At 60.3% G+C, this 11,211-nt stretch overlaps 1 protein-coding gene and 1 long non-coding RNA gene across 4 annotated transcripts in view; one reads left to right on the top strand and one right to left on the bottom strand.

Moving 5' to 3' along the window:
* The window catches only part of ZNF496 (zinc finger protein 496), a 28,547-nt gene extending 24,007 nt beyond the window's left edge, over positions 1–4,540 (bottom strand). The window contains exons 1-5 of one of the 3 annotated variants that reach the window (XM_055343674.1): positions 4,418–4,540; positions 3,851–4,060; positions 2,796–2,912; positions 2,049–2,475; positions 1,528–1,711 (exon numbers count right to left, since the gene is read on the bottom strand). In XM_055343674.1, coding sequence (XP_055199649.1) covers positions 1,528–1,711; positions 2,049–2,438 — 574 coding nt within the window. In that variant the 5' untranslated portion in view covers positions 2,439–2,475; positions 2,796–2,912; positions 3,851–4,060; positions 4,418–4,540. Of the gene's footprint in view, positions 1–1,527; positions 1,712–2,048; positions 2,476–2,795; positions 3,015–3,680; positions 3,831–3,850; positions 4,061–4,417 lie in introns of those variants that run through there. The other 2 variants (XM_055343506.1, XM_055343592.1) reach the window with 2 other exon arrangements.
* Positions 4,541–5,370: 830 nt separating this feature from the next.
* Positions 5,371–9,890, top strand: LOC129521877 (uncharacterized). The gene is made up of 3 exons (XR_008666872.1): positions 5,371–5,695; positions 7,162–7,240; positions 9,303–9,890. It is a non-coding gene; the product is annotated as an uncharacterized LOC129521877 (long non-coding RNA).
* The last annotated feature ends 1,321 nt before the right edge of the window (positions 9,891–11,211 follow it).

Below are 11,211 nucleotides of genomic sequence, written 5' to 3' on the forward strand. Positions count from 1 at the left end.
CGACGGGTGCACATCCAATGTGAGGGGGCGCAGGCCAGGGGTCTGTACTCGCGCTCACACCTGCTGCCCTCTGGGCAGTGCCCCAAGCCACTGCCTATCTGACCCACGACATAGAAAAACAGGGACGCCATGCCAACCCCCCGGAAACCTTCCTGGCTCCAGGAAAAGCTGGCTTTTCGGGAAGCTCAGCACGAGCGGGAACTCTGGCTTTTACTGCAGCCTCATCCCAGTGAGAAACCCTCGACCCATGTCCCAGATCCTCCCAACATCTGACTCACAACCTGTCCATGTGCTGCTGCTCAGGGAGACACAAGTGCCGGCCCTCCGAACCAAAGCCCAGCCGCGGCCACTGGCCATCTCCAGAACTTCACCAGGAGGCGTGTCTAGGCTGTGGCAGTGCCCCACGCTCCTCTCCATCCTCCCGAGGACCCTTCCCAGGCTGACCTGGGCCACGTGCAGGGCGGCGAGGATGGCTGCTTCCTCCAGGCCTGCATGATGGGCCTCACGGTGTGCCTCCCACACCCACAAGGTGAGGTTCCAACCCTCACGGTAGGACCACATATAGAGATAAGGTCTCCCGCGGAGCGGCCACACACAGTGGCCCTGCTCCAGGGACCCAGATCCTTGCAGAAGCGGATCAGGGCATAGATCAGGGGCAGTGAAGACCAGGGTGCCGGCAGTCGGTGACAAGCCCTGCAGAGGAGCCTGGCGAGAGGGTAGCCCTGTCCACACCCTGCCGGACAGGGAGAACACACATTTCTGTTTGGGCTGCACAGTGTCTGTGCTTGGCCAGCAGCCCAGCACGCCGACTCTCAAGCAGGAAGCAGATGATGTGTGCAGAACTCACGCTAACTTCACATACACAGAAATATAATATGCTTTTTTTTTTTTCTTTCCCCAAACTGAAGCGCTGCCTGTGTTCTGAAGGCCCACGTGTGTGAGTCACAGCAAGGCACTCCCGGCTCTTCTTCGGAGATCTAATGATAGGACGCTGGGGCGAGTCCACCCCAACCCACCCTTCACACCTTAGAGGGCACGGCCTTCACCCCAAGAGAACCACAACCACCCACGATGCTCACCTGACAAACTCATGGGAAGCTTGGGGTTCCTGCTTTCAGCACTCAATGGGCATAACCCTTTAACCCTCCAAGAACCCAGTAAAGGTGATGATCACTAGCCGAGGGCACATGGGGCACTAGGGCTTGCGGTGTGCCCTGGGTCACAGCTAGAGGTTCAAGCTGCCAAACCACGGCCCCTGGCCACTGGCATTCTTCCTACAGACAGCCAAATGTGTCTCGGTGATGTTCAGGCCCCGTGCCCTGAAAATGCCACCCTGTTCCCTCCGAGGCAGTTTTAGATTCCCCTGCAACTTTGTAACAAATCCTGAGAGCCGCTGTTTTTTCAGCTGGGGTGAAAGTGGTTGGGGGCAACAAGACACCCCACTGGGTGAGGGTGCCTGGCTGCTCCCCCCACGGAAGTCAAGGGCCCCCACCGAGCACCCAGCATGGGGCATCCCTGGGCTGGTACCTGGATCCCCGCTGAGCTGGCCTTGCAGTCTGCTTGGGAGCCCAGGGCCCTGTGCCAGCGCCACGGGCTGGGTGTCCTGGCCCTTTGCAAGGTCGCTCTGGGGTTCTGTAGGCAGCCGCTCCTGCTCCTGGTCTGGAGGGCCATCCCCATCATCGATCACCACAGGGTCTTCACAGTGCTTGAGCTGCAACCCCAGAGAGAGCTTTTCAGGGCTAGCTGGCCAGGTGGGGGCTGGTGGCTATGCTGGACACTGGCCAAGCACCCTCCCTCCCTGGGCCTGCTGCTCGCAGGAGGCGCAACCAGACCCTGTGCAGGGCTGTGAGGAAGCTTGACAAGACCACACCCTTGGTCAGGCCCGTCAAGGAGGAAACCCACCTTCTCAAGAGACGGACGCTCCAGCATGGGCCTCACTGAGGCCTGGAGCTCTAGCAAACTTTCCTAGCCTGGCCAGGGCATGCAGACACTGCCTCTCCCCTCCCGCCTCCTGGCCCGCCCCGCCCCGCTCAGCACCCTCCACTCACCCACTGCCAGGGTCTCCCTGGCTCCCGCTCAAGTGCCTCCACAGCAGCCACGGCCTGATCGCCACTCTCAGGCTCCTGGGCCCGCACCCAGCCCTGGATCTCCCGGGGCAGGATGGCCAGGAACTGCTCTAGCACCAGCAGCTCCAGGATCTGCTCCTTGGTGTGTCTCTCGGGCCTCAGCCAGCCCCGACACAAGTCCCAGAGGCGGTGCAGGGCCTCCCGGGGGCCCGCTGCCTCCTGGTAGCGGAAGCGGCGGAAGAGGCGGCGGGAGGATTCAGGGCTGGGAAGCTCCCCCTGGGGGCTGGGGTTCTCTCCGGGTGGGCTCCTCATTTTCCTGGGCTCCTCGCTTTCCTTTGGAGCCAAGACTCGGGGGCACAGGGCTGTGGGCATGATGGGGTTTGATGGGGGTCAGCAGCAGAAGACGACCCTATTTCCAAACAAAAATCACTGGCTTCAACGTTCTGGTCTCCTGTGGGAGGTTTTTGGGGGTGCTGATGGGGAGAGTGGTGAAGCCCCCAGACCAGCCCCTGGGAGAAGCTTTGGGACATGTGAGAGGCATCAGCATGCCTGCTCCTCGCACACACAGAGAGGGAAGCATGCCACCACCCCCAACATCATTCCACAGTACAAGCACGTAAGTCGCGGAGCTGGGTGACACAGAAGGTGGGGAGTCTGGGGGGAAAGCGCAGGACAGGACACGGGCAGGGCCGCGTGCAGGAGACTGGTGTAATGAAGGCTCTGTGTTACCTTCGGGGGCCAGGGCCTCCTGGGCAGGACCTGAGACGCAGGAGCCCAGGGGGCTGCTATCTTGAGGCTTTGGAGCCAAAGTCGCTGTCCTGGTCCTTGAGACCTTTCCAAGAGGAGCTGGAAAGACAAAGATGCGCATGCCTGGGAGGAGCCTTCCGAGCAGATCCAGGAGCAGAAGTCAACCGTGCTGGTGGCCAGGCCTGAGCAGCGGTGTCCGACCTGGGGAAGGAACCCCAGGCAGCATAGTGGACAGGATGGGACGAAACAAAGGGCGGGGAGAGGCCAAGGCTGCGGCCACACCCTGGGGACCCAGAGAAAGTACCTTCATGTTTAAAAGCAGCTCCCTCCAGCTCTCACTACAAAGTCTGAGCAGCACACTCTGGGGTCTATTTCGGTCACCCTGGCCTGCAACCCTGCCTTCACCCTGCAGCCCCCTGTCATCTCTGACCGGGGTGAAGTCCTCTAGGGGCCAAGGTGGGGTGCTGCCATCTGCACCTCCTAGGGGCAGGCACACACCCAGGGTGACCTCAGTGGCCAAACGCCACCACTGTGGCCCCAGGGACTCCAGCAAAGTAGAGCAAATGGGGAAAGGCCTCGAAGAGCTGTGGACACCAGTGTGTGCAAGGCTCCGACACCCCCATTTCACAGGTGAGCACTGAGGCCAGGTGGGCAACCAGGTAACACAAATCAGGATATGGGCTCCGCAGCTCCGCCCCCCCCCCCCCCGCCCCCCGCACGCTGTGATCTGAGCGCGCCTCCCCCGCCGCACACCTGCAGGGCCTCACACCTGCAGGGCCTCGAAGCCTGACGCCCTCGGGCATCAGCCCAGCAGACAACCCGCTAGCCTTTGTCACCCGGCAGAAGAGGCCCAAGGGATCAACTCACGCCGTTCCTGGGGGCGTTCCGGCAGCGGGCGGGGAGTAGTGCCTCCAGCAGCTCCGGGGGGAGGACAACCAGGACGGTGGGGGGGGGGGGACGCTAGGCTAGGCCCGGGCCAGCTGTCCTCGTCCCCTCCCGCTCCCTTCCCGCAGTCTCGCCAGCTCCGCGCTGCTCACCTCACCGCCTGGAAGTCCCGCCCGGCGTCTAACTGGAATCTGTCGTGCTGCAGCGGAAGCGTCCCGCAGCCGCTCCTCATCCTTGCAGCCCGCGCTCGCAGGCGTCCTTCCTGCGCCGGGCCGGCTCCTCGCAGGGGCCCCTCCCGTCCCTGGCTCATCCAAACACCGCGGCTGCGCCCGGGAGTGGAGAGGTGGGAGCCACGGAGGCGCCTGAAACGCGGCATCGGTGTCACGGTGCGGCCCCGCCCGCGCCGTCCCCGCCGCTGGGCTCCGGGCAGGCGGCCGGGGCGCGGGGCCGGGACGCGGAGCGCGCGGGGACGTGGGGCCGGGGGCGCCCGCGGGGCCGGGGCGGGGGGCGGGGGGCGCGGGGCGCGGGGGCCGGGGCGAGGGGCGGGGGGCGCGGGGGTCGGGGCCGGGGCGCGCGGGGACGTGGGGCCGGGGGCGCCCGCGGGGCCGGGGCGGGGGGCGCGGGGCGGGGGGCGCGGGGGTCGGGGCCGGGGCGCGGGGCGGGGGGCGCGGGGGCCGGGGCGCGGGGCGCGGGGCCCGGGCCGCTCGGGCCGCACTCACCGCCCAGGCGCGTCCCCGGTGGCGGGCCGCCGAGCCTGGCCGCCGCGGAGTCCGCCGGACGCGCAGGAAAGGAAAGGCCGGAGAGCTCCGGCTCCCTCCCCTGGGACACTTCCTGCTCCGCTCTAGGACCGGGGAGGTCTCCTCGTCTCAGTGGTTCGCTCCCTCCGCCCCCGGCCGAGGTGTGCGCTGGGGGTGACACCCGACACCCCCGCCCCCCGCGAGGTCCGGCCCGCGCGCCCCGCCCGCCCCGCCCCGCCCCGCCCCGGCTCCGCGCGCCCGGGCCTCGGCGTCCGCCCGGGGGCTTTGTGGCCAGCGCCCCGGCGGCACCAACGACGCGGGGCGCGCACGGGGGAGGGGGCGTTGGCGGGCTGCCGGGGGTGCGCGGCGGCGGCGGGGTGCGCGCGGGGCCCTCCCGCCGCCCCGCCCCCAGCCCGGCCGCCCCAGGGCCTGCGGCACCGCCGAGGGCCGAGCGCGACCCCTGAGCCGCGCCCGAGGCTGGAAGGGGCGGGGCGGGGGGGCACGGGGGGCGGGCTCCCCGCATCGGCGCTCCGGGGGCTGCTCCATCTCCGCGCGCGCCTGTGACCCTGGCGACCCCACGGCCGGGTGGACCCAGTCCTGCTGCTGCCAGAGCCCCTCCGGTCCGCCCGGCCGTGGCCGTTGCTGAGGCCAGGGCTGGGGGTAGTTGGGGGAGACGGCGCCCTCCTCTCCGCCCCATCCGGCGGGACACCCGGCCGTCTCCGAGTGAAGCGGGTGGAGCCCGCGCCCGGCTGGAATGGAGCGCGTTTGCGGAATGTCACAGTTAAGAAAGGCTGCCCCTGTGTGGCCCTTGTGAGCGTCAGGACAACCCTGTGGTCAGCCCGGGTCCCAGTGGGCAGCCAGGAAGCTACGAGCTCGCTTTGGGGGGGGGGGAGTCCACTTGGATGTTCACATGGTGGCGCACAGAGAGGTTTTGAGCCTTTGGAGTCCAGTGCCATTGCCTGCCCCCCAAAGGGCTCCTTGACACTGTGCACTATGCTGCACATGCCCCAGTGGCCCAGAAAGGTCTTTCGGGGTCACCCTGAATCTTCCGGGTTTCTGAGGGTCAGAGAAGCCTGTCCCAGGTCTCAGCACTACATCTGCACCATCTAGGTGGTCTACACCCAGGCGGGCCTCTCCCACCAAAGAGAAGGCCTAGGGAAGGTTCCCTGCACCTCTTGGGCACCTGACTGCAGGTCACTGGTGTGCCTCAGATCCTGTTTGGAGGCCAAGCAGAAATAAAACCACTTCTCCCAGAAATGGGTAAGAAATATCAGAAAGGGAGACAGAACATGAAGACTCCTAACTCTGGGAAACGAACTAGGGGTGGTGGAAGGGGAGGAGGGCGGGGGGTGGGGGTGAATGGGTGACGGGCACTGAGGGGGGCACTTGACAGGATGAGCACTGGGTGTTATTCCGTCTGTTGGCAAATCGAACACCAATAAAAAATAAATTTATTATTAAAAAAAAAAAGCACTTCTCCCAAAGAAAGTGGCCTGGCTGAATGGAGAGAGAGGTGAATGGACCAAGCCGTCTGGATCCTTCTCAGTCTGAGAGCCCAGGTGCCTCTTATTTCCTGCACAATGGGAGAGTGGTCAGTCAGTCCCAACTAACGGAGTTCCTGGGGCTGCCATTTCCCAAATGCCTGGATTCTGGCTTCAACAGGAGATGCACCGAAGTGAAGGAGTGAAGTTTTTTGTGAAAAGGGAATGTTCCCCCAGATGACAGGCACCGGCAGGGCCACCTAGATTTGTTATGTGGAGCCACCCATGAGCTTTTCCAGATGCCGGGTTAGCAGGATTCGTGCATGCAAGCCGTGAACCTCAGGAGCACCAGCCAGGCACCCTGGCTTGGAGGGCAGATTCCCTCAGGGAGGGAGCCAGGGTCAGCCCAGGCAGGTTGGGCTGAGGTGGTTAGCAAGCAGCCCAGCCTGTGGCAGAGCTCTGGATGTCCACACCGCCTGCTGGAGCTCTGAGCCCTGTGCTGCCTGCAGAACCAGCTGCTGAGTGCTGGCAGTCCGTGCTCACAGCTCTGCCCCGGGCAGCTCTGAAGCAAGTAAATGAGCCCAGGAATGGCTAGCATGCAGCATCAGATCCATCCCTGCTGCTTAGTGGGAACTGACATGCTTCAGGGCTCAGAATGTGCCCCTCCTTTGCATGTCACTCAGCACAGGGGTGAGAGGCAGCTCCTGGGTTAAGTTCTGCTCCATCATGCTCTAACCAGGTGATCTCAGGTGTTACCCCACGTTTCTGTGTCTAGTTTCTTCACCCAGTAGATGGATATGAAGCTGTCTGTCTCACCGGGCGCATGTTGAGGATAGCTCAGGCCTTCAGGAAACATAATGACCATCCGCCAGGCATGTCCAGGCTTCTGGGCACTTAGGGCTCCTCCGTGAGCCCAGGCAGCTAGTCATGAGGGTGCTGGGAAGCAGCAGAATCAAGAGGATCTGCTCTGTTGGATCTGTATGGCAGAGCTGGAACAGTGCCAAGTAGCGGGTGCTGGAGGCAGGGTGGCAGTGGTCATGGTGTGCCAGGGTCAGGGCTGTTTCCCCTGTGACAGTGATACCTGAGACGAGGGAGGTAGTTCAGCGTCCCAGGTGGAGGCCCCACCACAGCAAGGGCCCAGGGGGGCAGCTCCAGGGCTTGCGTGGCCAGTGAAGTAGGGAGGGGTAAGTTGGAGGCTGGGGGCAGCGCACAGAAGCCGTGGAAATGCCCCTTTCCCTGCACCAGATGGCGTTGTGTCAGGCACCATAGGCTGAGCCCTGATGTAGACCCTGCCCAACGGCCGTCACCCATCTCATGCTCACAGGTATGTTCATTTGGTTTCTGTGACTGTTGCTCATTGGGTTTATTTTTATGATTTCATAAAACTTCCGATCTGCCACCAATTCTTCCATCCTTGGAGAGACTACAGTGGACGTAAGATCCCAGCTTCTGGAAGCTTGAAAGGAAATGTGATAATAAATCAGTGCCCCTGTGGTATATAACACATTGGTGACAGATGCCACACCAATAAAATGAATAAAATGAAATGGGGTAATCAGGAGAAGCCTGCCAAGGTAGTGACATTAGAAAGTGACATTGGGACAGGGAGCAGGCAAGGGTCCAGTAGGTTTTGGAAGGAGGGTGGCTGGGGATGAGCATTCCAGCACTGGGAGCTGTGTGCGAAGGCCTCCCTCTGCTGGAGTGGGGAGAGGACACGATGGGTGACTGGATGTCGTTCTCAGGGTTTCCAGCAGGGCCATGGCAGAGGGGACATTAATCTTCCCGTGGTCGTTGTGAGAAAGCTGGGCCAGGGAGGCGCAGGAGATGCTGGGGAGCTGCACACCATGGGCGATGCTGGGCCCCGGGCTGCAGGAGACGCACCTGGCGAGACGCACCTTGCGGGCAGCGGGACATTAGAGGAATGGCTGTGGTTTGGGTCTGAATTGGTGACTCAGGAGTGCCTCTAGGAAGCTGTGAGCAGACTTCTGGGCAGGGCTGGGGAGCCAAGGCTAGATTTCTGGACTTGCTGGGTCATCAAAGTAGTGATGACTGTTGGAGGAGACAGCGGAGATAGAGGGTAGAAAGCTGGGGTCACAGCACATAGCAGGAGTTGAGACCCTGGGAGGGACAAGCATGGGTGCAGGACGGCTGGCAGAACCGGGCCAGGGCAGCTCTCAGGCTGGGAAGAGGGAGGGGACTGGGGGAAGAGGAGCTGCCCCAGGTGGAGGGAACCTGGGCACTGCCAGCCTTGCAGCTCCACACGGGCGAGCATGTTTCCCAGAACAGGGATAATACACAGGGTGCGGGTGCCACCAGGGCAGGCTAGAGGAGCCCAGCACACTGGTCTGGGGGTGGCTCCAGACTCCTCAGCAGATGGGCAGCGCTAGAGTCCTGTGGGCTGGAGCAGAGTGAGTAGGAAGGTGAGGGAGAGGACACAGCTGTACACATCTCTACGTACATACCATAAACACCTCTATGTATATGCCCTAGACATTTCTACATACATACCCTACACCATCTCTACATGCGTACCCTAAACATGTCTACATCTGTGCCCTATATCTCTCTCTCTGCATGCATATCCCAAATCAATTATTCTCTCTCTTTATCCCTCCCCACGTGTGCAGACACACACACACACACACACACACGCACACACACACACACGTGTGATCCCCCTTTCCCTGGGGAACCATGCGTGACGTCTGACTTACAGGGCCCTCCCAGAGAGGAGCAGGAGGTAAGGATGCCTGAGAGTGTGGAGGAGGTGGGGTGACATGATCATTTTCTGACTGGGAAGGTGAGTGGGGTATAGCAGAGGACGTGACAGATGCTGCCAGCCGTGGGATGGGAACTGCACACTGTGAGGCTTGGGTTCCCCCAAACCCGGAGTCTGCACACCACACAGTCTTCCCTGAGGAGCAGGTCAGTCCTCTATGAAATGGGCCTGTGGACGTCCAGGGGACACAGATGTGCTGCCTCCCAATGTGGATGCAGACGAGCCTGGTCCATACCCCTGCAAGCTCAGTAGAAGCAGCACCCAGGCCACACACGTGGCCTGTGGGGTTGGCTAGATGCCAGGATGGCCCAGCTCCCTGTGGCTTGGGAGGCTCCTCAGTAAATGGTCTTCATGGTTCTGGGCATAGTAGAGGTTCCACAAACTCTAGCTCTGCAAACAATCCTAGAAATAACAGTGCCAGATATCATTGTGACTGATTCACGGGCTTCCAGAGGCAGGCATCCCAAATCCATCAGAAGTTGCATCTCCTGGAAGGGGCTCCATCAGAATCCACTGAGTGAAGGGACTTGGCCTCATGAATTTGGTTACAATGCAAGCCTCCGGGCTGTCATCTATTTTTATGTGCTTTCTTTTTCTTTTGTTGAAGGGAAAAGACTCAGAAGGACACACAGACCATGGACAGAACGGACTGCTTGGGGCTCCAAGGAGAACCTGGGGAATGGCCTAGTCGGCATGGGAGAAAGACACCATCCCTTTCCTGGAACTCGCTGCTGGGTGTGGGGTCAGAAAAACACCACCAGGACCTCAAACCTTAGTTCTGGGGTGCTGCCTGTGAGTGCAGGGGTGCGAATGTGAACCCAGCTGGGTGGCCTGGAGCCTGCCTGTGATATCAACATTCCAATAACTGGAAAAGCAGATTTTTGTGCTGGTGTTTGAGGGATGGAGCTCAGATGGGGCTGGAACACACTTGATCCAAGAGAAGAAGGGGAAGCGCAGGGCCTCCCTCCAGGGTTGGTTCCAGTGGAAGGATGGAGGAAGAGATGGGTACCAGGCACACTTCTGCAAGTGCTCCCACCATGGAGACATGACAGGTGGATAGCAGGGTTGAGAAGGGTCCTGGGCTGTCTGGAGGGGAGGGGGTGCTTACGGGGGTACTCACAGTGAAGCCCAGCGAGGGGACCTGGGATGTCACAGGTAAGAGTAAATCACGAAAACATGGGCACACAATGGGCATTCTAACAACTGCAACAGCCTGAATCCTGAGGCCCTGCAGGAGCTCAGCTGGATCCCTCTTCCCTGCCTGTCATCACTCTCACTGATTTTCACACTAAAGCTCCGGAAGGTTTCACTCAGCAAGGAACCACCCTGGGCACACAGTTCCTTGGATGTTACTAGGTATGTGTGTGTGTCCTTTCTAACGTTCCATTGCCAGCCAGGATAGGTGAAAACTGAGATCCAGGAACCTGAGGCTCAGGGAGGGGCACCTAGTCAGGTTGACACAACCAGGTGTTGGGGGGAGGAAATACATTAACTGGGATGAGTTTGCTGCTACAATAACGACGGTGTTTCATCACAGGGCCCCAAGGATCTCCTACAGTGTGTCCTGATCATAATCTCAAGGCACAGACGCCAGGCTGGATCCCCTCCTGTATGTCCTGATCCCCCTCTCAGAGCACAGCCCCCATCCTGGATCCACTCCATCTGCATCCAGGTGTGCAGTTTCCGGTAATTAGTCCTTTGCCCCTCGTGTCCTTACCTAGTATTTTTTGTCTTCCTAGGGCAGAAAAATCTGGCGTCTCCCCTTGCTCTGTACGGTACTGAAATGCTGAGATGAAGGGATGTTTCTCTTTGCAGATCTGGTGACCCGTCCTCTGTATCACATGCATCAGAGGACAGAACATGTAGTAATATCCATAGCACCATGGCCCCCATTCTGAGTGGATCTTTATCCACTCTCTTCCGTTAGTGCCTTGTGAACCTTTACACTCCTCAGTTTCTGCCACATGTCCTTATGTTTCCATCAGTTCATTCTCCTGCTGCTGAAACACCTGGATTTTGCTCCAGATGTGAGTCCTGAGTTACTCAAGTGCTTTCCTTTCCCTTGTACACACAGTGCACCTACTTCAGAGATTTACTTATATGATGGCTTCTGGCACTTCCACCTTTGCCACCTCAGGGAAGGCCATCCTGGAGCGTGGTGTGGTTCCTGGGCACATAGGGTCTGTTCCAGTCATAATGTTCAGTGCTATCAATATGACCTCATTTGGAAGTAGGATCTTTCAGGTGTGCCCAGGTTAAGAAGGGGGTTATGCTGAATGAGTGAGCCCTGAATCTAATGATGCTGTACAGGTCGGTTACTTGGGGCACCCAGTGGGCTCAGTGGTGGGACCTCCCCCTCCATCTTGGAGTCACGGTTCCAGCCCCACGTTGGAAATAGAAATTTTAAACTAAAATATTTTATGTTCATTTATCTCGTTATTAATCTCTACACCCAGTGTAGGCTTCAACTCACTACCCAGTGTGAATAGGTGCTCTTCCAACTCAGCCACACAGGC

This window comes from Nyctereutes procyonoides, unplaced genomic scaffold (genome assembly GCF_905146905.1).
Source record: "Nyctereutes procyonoides isolate TBG_1078 unplaced genomic scaffold, NYPRO_anot_genome, whole genome shotgun sequence".
Classification (NCBI taxonomy): Eukaryota; Metazoa; Chordata; class Mammalia; order Carnivora; family Canidae; genus Nyctereutes; species Nyctereutes procyonoides.